This window comes from Columba livia, chromosome 3 (assembly GCF_036013475.1).
Source record: "Columba livia isolate bColLiv1 breed racing homer chromosome 3, bColLiv1.pat.W.v2, whole genome shotgun sequence".
Taxonomy (NCBI): Eukaryota; Metazoa; Chordata; class Aves; order Columbiformes; family Columbidae; genus Columba; species Columba livia.
Window position 1 is genome coordinate 16,514,171 of NC_088604.1, and position 16,309 is coordinate 16,530,479.

At 45.6% G+C, this 16,309-nt stretch overlaps 1 protein-coding gene across 1 annotated transcript; it reads right to left on the minus strand.

The window, feature by feature from the left end:
* Positions 1 to 4,545: 4,545 nt before the first annotated feature.
* On the minus strand, positions 4,546 to 10,223 carry RRM2 (ribonucleotide reductase regulatory subunit M2). Its single transcript, XM_065055938.1, has 10 exons — positions 9,989 to 10,223; positions 9,831 to 9,908; positions 9,441 to 9,575; positions 9,233 to 9,349; positions 8,633 to 8,766; positions 7,447 to 7,541; positions 6,499 to 6,632; positions 5,967 to 6,071; positions 5,720 to 5,833; positions 4,546 to 5,319 (listed from the first exon to the last, which is right to left on the minus strand). The coding sequence occupies exons 1-10, from the start codon at positions 10,097 to 10,099 to the stop codon at positions 5,167 to 5,169; spliced, it is 1,176 nt and encodes a 391-aa protein (XP_064912010.1). The 5' UTR covers positions 10,100 to 10,223; the 3' UTR covers positions 4,546 to 5,166.
* Between the last annotated feature and the right edge of the window lie 6,086 nt (positions 10,224 to 16,309).

Sequence of the window (16,309 nt, forward strand, 5' to 3'; positions counted from 1 at the left end):
AGGCAGCTTCCCCTAGGGCCAAACACTTCAGTTTTTAAATTACTGACGTAGCAGTGAGATTAGTTACCCCACAGTTCATCTGTATACTATAAACTGGCTTAGTTAACTAACAACCCGTTTGCTAGATCCTTGTTAAAATGAGAATCTAGCAAAAAATAAGCTCTACCACACTGCTAAGCCTGATCCAATGAGGAGCAAAGACTGCTCAAGCCACCCTGGATTATATCAGCAGCACCTCACAGTATGAGAGGCTGCTGACAGGAGTAGCAGCACCCCCTAAACCCAAAGAGAACAGAAACATAACTTGTACAGAAACTCAGCACTGCCAGTATTTGGATACCTAAGAACTGAAAACTCATCTCTGCTTTAAGATAGATCCCTAGAATACTTGGAAAATACAAATTGCTTACCAGCAACTGGCAGCAGAAACTGGCCTGGATGTTTGGGTTTTTTTCCCAGTCTGCATCTCAGAGCAACCAGCATGTATCCAGCACCCGAGTCTTCACCCTTAGGCCAAAAGAAAACAAGTGTTCAGCATCAAGCAAATGCTCCCAAGTGCTGTATGGTTAAGCATCTCCTAGAAACTCACTGTAATCTTTGTCTGATGAACAAAGCAACATTGCCTGTGGCATGAACTGCACACTGTATTATAACCAGAGAAAAAGCAGAAGAGGGATTTGGTTATTGGAAAGAACTGCAAAGCCATTTCACAAAGGTATTTTTCTCTATATATTTGAAGTTCAAAAAAAATTGCTAACAGCAGGGGGAAGACAAGATATTCATTTTAAATTCCTTCCCCCGTGATGCATCTCAGAATTTGTACTTGCAGGAAGAGGATAAGCATGCCCAGCAGGGAGGGCTTCCACACAATCCGTTCAAACTCTTCCCTCCAGCAGATTCTAAAGCACAATGTGGTGTGGGAGAAACCTAAACTCAGGAGCCAAACCCTCCATTCTGGTGGCCAGTCAGTGCCTTGGGGTCTGCTGTGCACTTGACCTTCCCTCTGGATCATTATGCCAACACTCCCAGGCGTGGGATGAAATATGGTATTCCTTCCTCCCACCCCATGTCCTACAGCCATGTCTAAGAGCAGATCCCACCACCACCATTTTTCTGCTGACCAACAATGTCAGGAAGATCTCATCACTGAAGTCTGAAATACACTCAAAAAAGATTAAACCTCTTCCTGTTTCTCTGCAGGCTCAGGAAGTAGCAATATTATCATTACATCGAAGATCAGTTGGGCATAACTTTAAAAGTAAAAGCACTGTCTGACAACAAGGGTCTGACATATACGACTTTTTTTCCTGTTAGCTTAGTCTTTCAGCCATTCTTCATGGAAAAACAGTTTTACCGCAGAAACCAAACAACCGTCTGCTGGTGGATCATAGGATCTCAGAAATGCTCCCAAGGGATGAATTCCTGACAAAAAAAGAGCTGTTCCTCAGCAAACAAGACACAAAACTGAGCTCTGCGGAACTCTCAAATCCTTCTGCTGAAACCATTCGCTTCTCATAATGATGCACAGGAAAAAAAAAAAAGGGAGGCCAAAGCACCAAGAGGTAATCAACAGCTTAAAATAAAATGAGCCATGGCCAACTGTGAAAAGTAGATTTGAAAGAGCCTGACTCCATTCATTTACTGCTTTCTGCCAGGCAAAGTTTCCGATTGCAGAGGAAGCGGTTGCCCTTTGGGGATCGCGCCAGACCCTTCATGTGCCTCCAGACTCGCAGGCACGAGCAGCCCCAACTGTTTTCTGCCCTCTTCTGTGCACAAATTGCTGTAATCGCTCCAGGAAATCTGAGAAATCTGGGGACTTTCTTTTTGTCATTACACTCTAATGTTGCAGTTGCTTCCCGAGGACAAGGCTGACATTAGGTTTCTGCTTTTACTCCTCCGCATCACCTAAGGTTTTCAAGGTTTGACATGTAACCTGAAGTGAAAATGTGTCAATTAGAGTTATAGAAGCTTTCTTACCTGAAGCCGTGCATTTTTAACAAATTACAGTAGGAAATAAAAATAAAAAGAGAAACTATGCGTGAGGTTACTGTTCTTCCATTTTATCTGCTGCTATTAAAAGCCATTAATTTTAACAGCAATAAAAAACACAGGGGGTAGCTAGGGATCAGTGCTGCATAAATTAACAACAGAGTATTGCACCCCCAAATATATCCGTTTTTACTTATCCCTCAGCATTTTTTCCTCTGCTAGCCTAATGGCTTTTCACTTGCGGCAATTACTGTGCCAGAGCCCCTGCTAGACAGCTGTTCTGGTTCATACATGGATAAAGAAATCAGCACTTTCATCACTTCGCTTCAAACCTCTCCTGGTTCTCCAAACTCCATTCCAAAACGTATCCCAAAGGGTCAGTTAAGTTTTTACTGAAACTTATTTTTCAGAGTATTAGTTTATTTTTGGAAAGCACTACAAGATTGTTATTTCCTCAATGCTTAAGAGGATCAAGTTTCAAAACAACTGGCATCTCAGCTGAATTGGAAAGTAATCCGTTTTCAGCAAACAAGTATTTTATCAAGACTTGGTCTATGCAAGCTGAGAATCTGAAAGACATTTAAACCTTTGTGAGCTGAGAATTTAAATAGGTAGGACCAGATGGGTAGCTTTTCTCTAGACTATACGTTAAAGACTCATTTGCATTATAGCAAGCAAATAAACCAAAATTAAGTAGGCATTTAGACACCAGTGGCACCAGGATAAGATTAATACCAGCCACAGCAAGGCTTATTCTCCTGTTGAATCATTTCTAATTCCCATCTAATCTCTCTCTAATGCGCCCATGTCTACACTATCTATTACCCTGTAAGAGCAATGCTTGGCTAAAAGGGGCATTTCTTCCTACCTACCATTACAAATGGTCACTTGGCCATCGCACATCCATTCCAAGCAGTCCTTCCATATTACTTTCAAAATACAGTTGCAATTCTTATCTCCCAGAATTAAGGATAATAAATTAGAGCTTTCCACCCTCATCATTTCCATGTATTGATCCCTTGCATATACTAAGAATAAAGTGGGAAGAGGTAGCTATAATATAGCTAGACCCTACTCATAGATTACAGAAGTCTTATGCTTCTTCTATATTACTAAAACACATAAACTAACAGATTTGAATATAAATTGAACACTGCTAAATCATACTTAGATCTAAACTTGTCTCAGTACATCATTACTGTCATTTATGCTCTAAACAATGAAGCCCTATACCATGAGTTCTGATGCTTTGTATCACACTTAATTTGATTAAAGCTTTGACTGCTAAGAGAAGCCAAGAAAAAGCACAAAGCCCAATTTGTCGAGAACAAAACACTGATGTAGCCAGAGACCTGCCTAACTCTAAAAACAAGCTATAAGTTTCAGTGCTTAAAAATTATATGCCTGGCTCTCTAACTCAACACATCCTTGTTCCAGTTCCCCATACATTCTTCTTGGACCTCTGCAATCACTGACCTGTTCCCAACATCAGTGCTGCAGGGGTCAAGTGATCCAGTAACACTCTTGTATCTTCTACTTCAAATTCCAGACTTTGGGGCTTGGGATTTTTAAATTATTGATGGGTTTTTTTCTCCCTAGGATAGCCTTGGAAACATGCACATCCTGCTGGCTTCAGACCCAAGGGAAGGGCAGTCACACACCATCACCTTCAGTGCAATCAAGTGCAAAGACCTGCAAGTCAGTTACTTTTATACTAAGGCAGCATCTCTCAAAGCACGCACACACACACACATATATATATACACACACTTCAAAAAAGGGAGCCCTTCAGCAGGAAAAAGCAAAGTCCAGCCTTCTTTCAAGAAAAGTTCTATAAAGTTCATTGTATATATCAACTGCACTTGAAGAAGACAGACAGACTTGCAGGACAGTCCTTGTTATTCAGGTGTTAGATTAGATCATAGAATAAACTTTTTTGTACACCAAGGCAGTAGCAAATTTGTCTATTCCATTGCTATTGAATCTCCCTGCAGATAATTTGCAGGAACTCAAATCTGAGACCATAGGGAACTCCTTCACAGACCACACATCCTAACAAAAAATAAAATTAACCATATTCATTCCTGTTGCTCCATGTTTGGTGTGGAGAAATGATGTTGTAGCACATACTTTGTTTTCACTACTGTTACGAATTAAAACAAGAACTGCACAATGCAGAAGCTAAGAATTAGCTGAATTTACTTGAAACACCATCCATTTAGCACAGTCTGAAAGTCAGAGCTAAACCTGACAATTTCACTTGACATCTATCAACTACATGACTGGGCAGCTGTTTCCTGCAGAACTAAGTCTGCAATTCAGGACATTAACACACAGCTCTGCCCAGTGGAGCACTGAAGCCAGTACAACATTGAATCCAAACAGCTCATTATTACTATTGTATGAAATACTGTTCCCAGATATTAAGGAAAAAGCAATTAAGCCCAGAAGCCAGCTGCATGTTATTTTTCAGTACCCAGAATATCCAGCTGATTAAGTTCTTCACCTTCCATACCAAGTTTATTCCTGATCTTCAACAGATTTCAAAAACAATAGTTTGATTTGTAGCACCATTTTTTATTTACATACCCAGAAAGAAGCACAAGTCCTGAAAGGTTAGGTTGGAGAAGTCTAAAGACTTAGACTTTCATTTTACAATTGCTGAGGAGTATTACAAGACTGTATTTTAAACATTAAAGTGCCAGGTTTATGTACAAACTATTAAAACAATAGTAGAAAAGGTAAACTTAAAACCTGCTAAGAAAGCAGCAAGGTCACGCAGTTGCCTCCAGAGTTTTGTTCAGAGCATTCAAGGAATTTAAGACTGGAATTTCTCAACTGCTCCTTCGCTTAAGGGGAGAACAGCAGAAGGCAGTGGTCACTGCCTGCAGCCTCCTGTCTTGCAGAAGGAAGGTGCCCGTATGTTTCACAAAGTGGAGTGGCACGTGTTGCAAGAAAACCATCTAAACATCCTATGAATTAACAGCATTGGCAAAGTCTAATAAAAACGGATTTTACTGCTGGAGCTACACTAGCCTCCCAGAAAGTACCAATATCACCACACTTTTCAAGAGTGGGATTTTAGCACAGGAATCGAGTCACACCGTGACTCAATGTATTTAACATTTCCCTGTAAACAGGGGAGCATACACACTAACTCATACAGTCTCAGTTCATTTAAAATTCTGCATCCAGGGTGAAGGAGTTGTCCGTGGGCTTTGACATGACTCCCATCCGCTGATATTCACCTACTCGCTTCTCAAAGAAATTGGTCTTGCCTTCCAGAGAGATGTTTTCCATGAAGTCAAAAGGATTCTCCACTTTGTATATCTGAAATGTGAAGGCAATTCGACAGTCACTACAGGTGCTCACATCCTGAAGACATTGAGAGCATTAGAGACCAGGTGTAAGGAGTATAATGACAACATGAGTGGGCTTACTATGCAGTGAAAAAAATAAATCTCTGCCCCAAGGCTTATCCACTGTACTCATTCCTGTCTTTTAGATGCAGCAGGCAGGAGCACAGCAATGCTTGCACACCTGTTTTTCCATAGCATCCTTTTGCTTTTCCTTCTGTGGGTCTCCAAAGAGGATCTAGCAGCAGGAGTGCTAAATGCTTTTACAAGTTATACCAGTATTGCTGCAGCCATTTTAGGATTTGCGTTTCTGGAGGAAATTGAACTTAGTATTATCTTTTCACCATGAAAGATTCAGTGTCTTAGAGCATTACCTTGTTAAATCCCAGTTCCAACATAAGCCGGTCTGCTACAAACTCTATGTACTGTTTCATTAAAGTGCAGTTCATGCCGATCAGCTTTACAGGCAGTGCCTCCGTCAAGAATTCCTGCAGATAATAGAAGCATTTTATGTACAGAAACAGGTATTCACGCTATCACCTAGGCTAATTTTATACCAAACAGCTCCCCAGCTTTCTGCTTAATTGCCATCGAGTTCCTAAACAAGAAGCAGACAATTACCTGTTCTATGAGAACAGCATTCATGATTATTTCCTTTACTCTCTCCTCTGATGGTTTGTGTATCAAGTGCTTGAACATGAGACAGGCAAAATCACAGTGCAAGCCCTGGAAAGAAGTTGCAGAAAATTATTTCCAGAACACTGATTTAATAGAGCCACCCAAATCAGTAGCACAGAATAAATAGCCCATTATCTAGGCAGCACTTTTGCTCTGACCACATTGCTTAGTTTTATCCACAGACAACTTTCTGCTGAACCAGAAGGAGGCATAAGCGAGTTCACAGCACCAGCTCTGCTTGCTCCAAATGGCAACGTATATGAGTAAGTGCAGAAGCTGGTGAGAAGCCTCAAACTGCTTTAGAGGAAGTAAAATGCTGAGTCCTTTCATTCTCTGCTGCAAGATCCATGATGACACGTGCTTACAGTTTAGCGAGCTTTATAGACCGTCTGTTTCTAAATATGATCTTGTTTTAAAAATCTAGGCTCCAGTTGAATATGATAACTTCGAGCTACTGCTAGAATTTCATTCATACCTCATCTCTGCTGATGAGTTCGTTAGAAAAAGTGAGTCCAGGCATTAATCCCCTTTTCTTCAGCCAAAAAATTGATGCAAAAGAGCCAGAAAAGAAGATTCCTTCCACCGCTGCAAAAGCTACTACACGTTCTCCTGTTAAGAAGAGACTGATAGTAATATCAGACAGAAAACTTAACGGGATGAACACCTCGAAGTTTCAAATAGAGCAGTAAACTACATCCCCTCCAAGAAGGACGAAGACATTACTGCTTAAGTGTGCTATTCCTTAAAAACTATTACAAGTAAAGGCTTCTGGTCATTAAGCAAAACTTTCAAACACAGGAGGAAGTAAAAACTAATTAGAGTAGCTGCTAAGTAACTGGTGCCAGAGCCTTCCCCCCAGGTTAACCATCCGTACCATCCTTTTTCAAAGATGGCACACTAAAAAAGAGCAGACACTTCAGCAGCTGACTTAAGGCAGTGTCTGCTCATCTTTGATTAAGTAAAGAACTCTGGCCTTGAAGAATGCTTTAATAGTAGTGAAATAATGATCTGTACCCTTCTCATCTCACCTTTGATGTGAGACATCAAGAATCGGTAAGGCAGAGGAGCTACAGCCTCCAATTGTATGTGTCTGCTGGATATAGATGGCTGGTACAGTTCTAGACACATGACAGCAATTTACCATTTGATCATATAGCCAGGCATATCAAAATCGCCACAAGTTACCATTATTCAAAATGTCAGCAGTTTTACAAAGATTCATACCAGTAGCTCATTTGCAAGATGAAAATTGCTTGGTTTTGGTTTTTGTTTTTGTTTTTTTCTTTAATCTCCAGAGTTATACCAGTATCTTACACTGGAGAGCATGTACTCTGCTTGTGACAACGATGTCTAAGAACTGTTAAGTCTAGAGAAACAGTGGTTCCTCCATCATTTTAGGGAAGGAATTTCACTATGTACTCACCATATGTTGCTTTCTTGTCCCCAATCCAGCGCATGGCCCAGTCAGCCTTCTTTTTAACACACGGTAATGTTTCAATAGCATTGAAAAGAAATTCCCTGGAAAGGATAAAGCTCATTAGGAATTGACATCAGCACAACTAGTACAATAAGCATTCACTGCCATAGATGGTCGTCTTTACTTACAAGTGCTCTGCACCTTCACCCTGATAAATAAGTCTCCTTCCCCATCTTCTTTTGCAGTCTAGCTCTACTTGTACCCATCAACTACCTTTTCATCGCTTACCCATCCCATCAACGCCAAGTTTACATGAATTCCCATTACAATACCAAGGGAAGCGCTGTTTCATCAAGCGTGGTACTTGAACAAGGCTCTCAAAACTACAGATCAACCAGCCTCCACTTTGCAGCAGCGAGGCATCACAGCTCCCAGCATAGACTGGAACTGAGCCCCTCAGAGCAGCAATGACATGGTTAGCTTTCTACAAAGCAGCAATTAGACCTATCTGGTCTGCAAGTAGCACTGCGATACTATGTGATGTTTTGCTCAACGGGGTGTTGTTCTGACAAGACAACATGAGAATAACTCTGTCCAGACCATTTAAAGCCCTGCATTTAGTTTTAAGATACAGTTTTTGTTTTATATTGCTATGAAAATTTTACTCTTTGGTTTTGTTTTTAATCAAGACCAAAAGTCACTTTTTGGCTAACACAACCTGACATTTTCCCCCCAAGCAAAAGAGTAAAATGAGTAAGGGCAGCACATGCTATGTAAAAGTGCTAGGTGTTACCTAAATACACTGAGTTTTAGAAATTACATTTTAATAAATATTATATTCTCAGAGAAGCTTCCCCACATAGCTTTCTGCTAGGTGCAGGGATCCTCCATTTAAGGGCTTACTGTAATTTAATACACCCGCCTTATTTGACTGCTCCATCTTTTATGTAGTTTCATTCCCTTATTTCAGTATTAAGTGGTTTCAGTTTCACTCTTAATCTGAGCAAGTTTTTGCTCATACTCTTCAAGAAAGATATTCTGAAGTAAAGCTGCTCTTAAGCAGCAGTGATATTTTAAACAAATATAGTTAAAATGCTAAAATTAGCGTTGAATGCAGAGAATGACTGATATGCATCATTTAAATCTCAGCACTTAAAGAGTTTTGAAACTTTCATCATCAAGCAATACAAACCTCTCTTTAGAATCCTTAATGTAGGTGTCGATAAGAAGACTGTACATTTCTGAATGTATGTTTTCCATGGCAATCTGGAAGCCATAGAAACAACGAGCTTCTGTGACTTGTACTTCTTGAGTGAACCGCTCCACCTAGAGGAAATAAATGAGTGTTGGCAAAAGCATCTAAGTTGCAGGTTAGAAGAACTGATGCTGTAACAGCCCACAGAACCCTCCTCAGATCAGTTCCAGATACGTGGATTATTAACAGCAGTAGCCCCTCACAGCATTCAAAGAGAATTGAAAAACTGCTTTGTTTCCCCGGTCCCCCATTGAGAAGAGCACTGAGAAGGCAGAAGCAAAACAAGGGCTCTGAACCAGCCAAGTGTTACTGAGAGGCAACACTCAGTGCCCCATAGGAAGTGGGCAAACTTGTGGATTACAAAAGCAGCCCCAATTTGCTAATTAGCATAAAACAGCTTTACATGTTATGAGCTGTAACACCACATGATCTAGCAAACAAACTAGATGGGACAGCAAGCACGTCAAACATGTAGCTACCTGGTTACCTTCATTTCACAAAGTGATGCTTCTGTCAGGACTGTCCATACACACTTACCAGGTTTTCATTAACGATGCCATCACTGGCTGCAAAGAAGGCAAGGACGTGAGAAATGAAGTACTTCTCCTCGGGCTTCAGGGACTCCCAGTGCTGGATGTCTTTTGAAAGATCCACCTAAAACGTTGCGAAAAGCAGCAGTGAAGTAATCGCAGAGACAGGGGCTTCAGGCAGACGGCTCGTTCCGGAGCCCCGCCAGCCCCCTCACCTCCTCCGCCGTCCAGAAGGAGGCCTCGGCCTTCTTGTACATCTGCCAGATGTCGTGGTACTGGATGGGGAAGACGACGAACCGGCGGGGGTTCTCCCGCAGCAGCGGCTCCTCCTCTTCCGCGTCCCGGGGCACCTGGAGCAGCGGAGAGCGGCTCGGGCTCGGCCGGGCGGGCTGAGGCCCCGCCGGGCTCTGGCGGGAAACTGAGGGGCGGCAGATGGCCGGGGGGGAGGGAAAGGAGAGGGGCGCGGGGGCAGCACCCGGTGGGGACTAGAAGGCAGGGACGCGGGGACAAGGGAGAGAACACCCGCGCGGGAAAGGGCAGCGGAGCGGGGGTTACTGGGGAGAGATGAGAAGGGCAGGGGCGGTGCCCGGGCGTTCCGCACTCACCGGCTTCCCGTCGCCCTCCTGGAAGATCTTGCGGGCCGCCTTGCTGGCCAGGACGCGGGCGCTGCTGAGCGCGGGGGGCTGCAGGGAGAGAGGGGCCGGGTGAAAGTGCTGCGGCGCTCCCGGGCGGGAAACGGGACCGAGGGCAGGCGAGCACTCACCGTGTTCTCCTTGTCGCTCAGCGATAGGTTCTTCAGGGGCGACAGGCCCTTTCGAGGGGACACGCTAGGCTGGTCATGGCGGGTGGCGAGCGGGACGCGAGAAGACAGCATGATGATGGTGGCAGCGGAACGGGCAGCACTGACTGGCGGGAGAGTGCAGCTCCCGCGCCGCCCCTTTATATTTCCTTCGAACTTGGCGCCAGAAAGCCCGGCTGACCACTCACAGCCCGCGCAGCGCACACCGGTGCCCGCCTCCGCGCTTCTATTGGTTATCGGGCCGGCCGGGGCCGCACCTCCCATTGTGGTGGCGGCGGCGGGAGGGAAAGACCCGCCCTTCGTTTTGGCGCCGGCGGAGCCCGGGAAACGGCGGGAGAGCGCGGAGGCCCCGCCCCCGGCAGCCCCGCGGCACCGCGGCCTTGGCGCGGAACTGAGCGCGCGGCTGGAGGGGCCGCCCGGCCCGGCAGTGGGGACTGGGAAAAGCACTGACGAGCCTTGGTCATGAAATCACAGAACTGTTCGGGTTGGAAGGGATCTTCAAAGCTTACATGATCCAACTCCCTGCAATGAGGAGGCACATCTTCAACTAGATCGGGTTGGTCAGAGCCCTGTCCAGCCTGGCCTTGAATGTCTCCAGGGATGGGGCATCTACTACCTCTCTAGGCAACCTGGGCCAGTGTCTCACCACCCTCACTGTAAAAATTTTCTTCCTCATGTCTAATCTCTCCTCCTTTAGTTTAAAACCATCAACCCTTGCCCTGTTGTAGCAGGCCCTGCTAAAATGTCTGTCCCATCTTTCTTATTGCCCCCTTTTAAGTACTGAAAGGCCACAGTGAGGTCTCCCTGATCACTTGCAGCATGGGCGGTTTCTTGTGACTGGAGGTTTAGCTGTAGGTCATTTACGTCATACCTGTTTTTAAATATCAGGGATGCGGTGGCAAAGTAGAAAACTTGTTTCCAGATATGGGAATGGCCCTAATTCAGGATCTGGAAATGCCACGTAGCCACCATCCCTGTCTCACTCTTCCCCTGTCTCTTCTGGTCCCCCCTTCCTACTGACTCATTTTCACTTTCAGCACTGATTCCTGCATTTGGAGAGAGATTTCACTTTCCTGCATTTGGAGACAGGAATTGGCTTCCTGGTGAAACTGACTCTGCATGCTACCTAGTTCCACATTTTAAATAAACAGCACAAGAAAGGGAGAACACAGGTATGAAGAGGATGAGGTGAATATTCATTTTCTTTAAAAAGTCAACATTTATTTTATATTAATTAACTTGCCTTTCTTTGAACAACATAATTCCCCTTACCCAGCTCTGCAAAGGATCTGCTCCTGTCAACTAAAAGTTTTCCCTGAAGCAGTTTTAATGAAACCAGGAGCTTAATAAGATTTGGAGGCTATTCTGCCATGTGGGATACACGATGCCCTTGAATGACAGTAAGTGGTCACTGTCATCGGAGCGCATGCTCCCAGCAACCAGGATGATGAGTTTCAGGGCCTGGCACTGTCCTGCACTTGGCTGGAAGAGAAGCAGGTAGGGCAGGAGGGCAGCAGAAGACTGACCCCTCAGGGGAGTCAGTATGGTCCTTTCAAGTGTATAATGATACAGTGTTAAGTTTACAGCCGTAATGAGTGGATTTGGAAGAAAAACAATAGTACTTCCCTCTGGCATCACCTTTGACACTGCGTATTCAAGTCGATTATTCATTTCTGCAGGTCTGTGCCAAGGCCACAAATTTGGGTCTGAGCTCTCCTCAGCTGGAACATATCAGAAATGGCTAGCACAGTAATTAGGCTTGTGGTATTTATTGGCCCTATTTAGGACATCAGACTGATGCAGGCGCCCACCCAGCAGATGTACTGTGAGACCTTCTGCACTAAATAAGCATCTCAATACACAAATCTAAATATACATCTCCATCCCAGTGAGCACCATAAAACCCCATCCTGGTAGGCAGCATGCACAGGTATGGACATGTTCCTGTTCTGTCCCAGGAATGGAGGTCCCTGGGTCAGGAGTGCCAGGCAGCTCCCAAAAGGCTCACCAGCACTCACTTAGCACCCTACTATCTCCTGCCACCTCTACAGCTGCGGGGGTAGGGGGGGAGGTTGGCAGAGGGTGACAGCAGCAGCCTCCGCACCCCAGACAAACTCATTTACCCTCCCGACAAAAGACCCCAAAGCCACCAGCCCACAAGGCCTGGGCTGCTGCCAAGGGCTGTCACAGTGCAACAGCCCTGTTATCACTGCAGCTCAGCCACTCTTCTCGGAACCATGTCTGGGGATCTAAGCCCTGCCCCAGGGACAATGGCTCTGCAGGGAGAGAAAATGTCAGGGAAAGCTCAGAGAGGGCCTGCAAGGAAGCACATTGTACCTCTGTGCTGCTGTAGCTGCAGCAAAATGGTATTTGGGAATGAGCATCCACATTAAATTTCCTATTACAGTGGTTTAACCCACTACATTTGTTCCTCTAGCCACATCCTCAAGGTTTACACGCTGTGCACAGTACCTACTAGTGGTGCCAGGGAGAAAAGCAAGCTTGAGGAGCCCTCTCCCTTTCGCAGACATCCTCCTCCATGATGCAACTGCGTTTTGGGACCAGCATTTCCAATCCAGCTCCGTTGCCAGAGCTGGGGCCGAGGCAGGAGGCTGCTGCTCTGCTGTGAGGGGCCAGCGCTCTGCAGCACAGCGGGGGTGTCAGCTGCTCCTGCCCTCTCCTTGGGTGTCTGAAAGGATGCTCTGCTCTTCTGACTTCTGCCATGAACTGGAGTGACATGTGTTTAAAAAAAATAAATCAAAAAATCAAAACTAATTACTTTAACACCTGCTTTGTTCACAGGAATTTAGACACTCAAAAGGTGAAAGTAAGAGCAGCCCGGGGCATCTGGGCGAGGCGGCTGTGGGGTGTTGCGTAAGCACGCTGTTGGCACAGGTCCCCCTCCAGACTGCCCACCCTGAGGTCCCAGCCAGAGGAATGACCCCAGCACCCACCTCCACCCATCCCCTGGCAGGTCTCAGCAGCAGCAGGCCGAGCTCAGCACCAGCCTCTGCCACAGCCGCTGCTGTTGTGGGCCCCTCAGTGCTGGCGCAGCAAAGCCCCTTCCCACCAGGCACAGCTTACAGCCCCCAAACCTCACGTCCCCCTCACACATCTGCTTCATCATGACAGGCACTGACTTGGGTCACAGCTGACCTACCTGGTGGCACTGGGTAAGGCTCAGAGCAGGGCCTTCCTTGCTCAGAGGTTTGGTTTTCTTCCATTTTAATGCAGATTGCTTACAGGACAGAGAGTGATTCCAGGTCGCTGACAGCCTCCTGTGGGAAAGCAAGATGTGCAGTTCCAGCCACCTGGATGATAAAGGAAGATCAATACTAACATGACCATCTGGACGGTCAAAGAAATAATACTAACATAATTAGATCATAGCAAAATGATCTAATTTTCTAATTTGGCCTTGGACAGATTATACAGAAGTATGGATTTTATGAGTGTAAGAAGTGATAGCTCAGGCCAGTGAGAATGGTATCTCGGGTCAGAAAACTACCCCTGTATGTATGATGTGTGAATGTCCTTGGGCCTGGTCTGTGAATGAGTGGGAATGTAACTGAAACAAAGATAACATCAGTGTGGTGTGTTTTTAATAACAATTATCAGAAAAACATCTTATGTAACATCTTAGTCCAGGTCCGTACCTGTAAATCCTGTAAATTGTCACTGACTAATAAAGAAGGCCTCAGCCTGGCTCAGCTCTCTGCTCTGCCCAGCTCTGTGCTCCTTCCTGCACAAGATCTCTGTCTGTGCGTGAATCTTTGTCCGCGTCCCAGTGTGCGTCATTTCTAATCGCCGCAGCCTCCCACCACTGCGGTAACGGTCCAGCTGATGAAAGCTGGTGAGGACAACTCCATGGGGGACCAGAGCTGTTTCATCACTATCTGAAGGCACAGCATTTGCTGCCAGTTTTCCCTGGATTTGACGAAGGTGATTTGTTTGCATGGTCTCATCCCGCCACATTCATCTGTGCCAAATCCCCACCCGTTGCTCAGTCTGACAGGGTTGATATTTGCCTAAAGCATCGTGCTGGAGGGTCCCTGCTTAGGCCTGTGAATCCTGAAGCCTGAATTCCACACATGGCAAAAACGTCTAAATACTCTAAGCATTAGCTGAGCCAAGGTAGGTTAACAGGAGGAGGCCATCAGCCAATACTGCCAAGGTGACAAGCGAGGTCTCAATAGCCACTGCTCACCAGCAGGTTTGGAGATAGCCCTGAATATTTCTCCACACACTCATTTAGCTGTGCTGAGGAGAAGGATGCTCTACATCTCCCCAGAATCAATCTAACCCATAAGGAATTAGACCAAACCTTTAACAACCTTTGAAAAACCTTTGACCAAACCAATTAGACCAAACCTTTAAAACCTTTGAACAAAAAAATTGCCCAAATAGTTTGCCTCCCTGTTTAGAGGTGGTTGCCCTCACTTGCTGCAGACTTGATAACTCCAGGAAGGACTCTGAAAACTGAGCTGCAGGGCTCAGCCTGTTGAGCCAAAGCGCTTTGACAGACTGTCTCACTGAGAAATCTAGAGCACAACAACACAAAAAACTTTACTGTCTTGATTCGAGCTGGATATTGCATTTGCCGATGCAGCCCTTTGATTTGCGGGGCTGAGAACACTGTCCTTAGCAGCCTGCTTGCCTGGTGACCAGCTTCTTTGGAGGTAATGAGCCTGTTGAAAAGGAAAGCCCTCGCATGCTTAGCATTCCCTCTGTCTCTAAGTTTTTCAAAACCATCTTTCTCATCTATTCAAGCTCTTGACGCACCATTTACAACTCTCAAGACAAAACCTGCAGCTAATACATCACCATGTACAGGATTATAATGGTGTAACTGGATGTGATGTTTTCTTGCTGTCCATGAAGTTGGGCACAGTGCTCCACACATAGTCTCACACTGTAGGAATCAGCATCAAGAGACTTCCGAGAGCTGGAAAAATCAAGCTTCCCAACCAGCTCCACTTGCTGGTCATCGGCAGTCAGTGACATGCAAGAGCACAGCTGATTTTGGTGCTTTCCTCGGGTTCTATGAGCACATCGTGGAGCTGGACACTATTCATATGTGTGCTCAAGTAGGTCATCACTCTTTCTTGCTGGTAGCACCACCTTCTGGTCTCCTGCAGCTCATTAAGCAGAAGGCAATGGCACCAGCAGAAGACTTTCAGCCTACGGTTGATTAGCCTCAAGTAGGTTTTGATCTTGGCTCCTGTGCTCTGATCCCAGAGAATGTGGCTGATCTCTTGCCACACATGGAAAATTACAGGTCATTCCTGCTCTAGCAGCCTGTCAGTCACCGTGGATGGATAATTCAGTGAACTTTCCTCGGGGTTACATTCCTCAGCACTTACTCATCCGAAACTTAGCATGGGAGGAAGGCAGCCCCAGGTCCCTGGTTTCTGGGCAGGCTTGTGGTGTTTATGTCGAGCAGGGCTCCTGCATCGCAGCGTTTCTGATACATATCACTCATTGCTACCATGCACACCAAGCTGTCTGAGCTACCCTTTCCCTCTTGCTCCAGAAAACAAGCTTGACAACTTAGCAAAGCAGCCAGGAACCCCCTTGTATTTCTGGACTGTTTCAAGGAAAACCAGCCTGGAAACACGAGGTCAATAACTGAGGAGACAAAGCCAGGATGGCAAATCATTGTTATAAACCATCTTAGTGGCAGGTAGATTGGTCATCACCCAAACCTCAGTCATTTGCAGGGAAATCCTGGGTCCTCAGTACCCTCCACCCCTGCTCTGTCTGCTCCAAGTGATCTTTCCTCCCCGGGTAGGTAAATTTTTCCCTGGAAGATGCAGATTTTCTTCAACAAAGTGGACACCTCCTACCACCAAACTTTCTGATGTGTGCTGGCATCCACACCCAAAGAAATCACCTGGTCAAAAGTGGCCTGAAAGGATCCTGCCTCTTGTCTTTGGGATAGCATGAAATTTTGGCCCTGTTCTGCTCCAGCTGACCATGACACCTGCACTCTTCCAGCAGGGCAGAGAAAACAGGGAGACTTATCATTGCACATTTTCCTAGGGTCATTTGCCAGATGCTTCCTGCAGAGCCTGAGAAGGCTCAGTATTTGTCAGAGTTCAATTGCAATTGTGCCAAAAAAGGGACTGGGGAAAGCGGGCTCCCTTCCATACTGTGTCCTGTTAACTCTGACAGGGCAAATTTCATTGTGGGGTCCAGCAGTGACCCCATGGTGACAGGACAAGGTGCAAGGGACTGTTAACTCGTCAGTTCCTGTGCACAGACAGGCAGCAGTAGGAAAGATCC

Coding starts and splice junctions, on each gene's coding strand:
- RRM2 (XM_065055938.1), bottom strand. CDS start 10,099: ATGCTGTCTTCTCGCGTCCCGCTCGCCACCCGCCATGACCAGCCTAGC. Junction 9,909..9,988: donor TGAGCGACAAGGAGAACACG/GTGAGTGCTCGC, acceptor CTCTCCCTGCAG/CCCCCCGCGCTCAGCAGCGC. Junction 5,320..5,719: donor TGGAACTGGGATTTAACAAG/GTAATGCTCTAA, acceptor TTCACATTTCAG/ATATACAAAGTGGAGAATCC.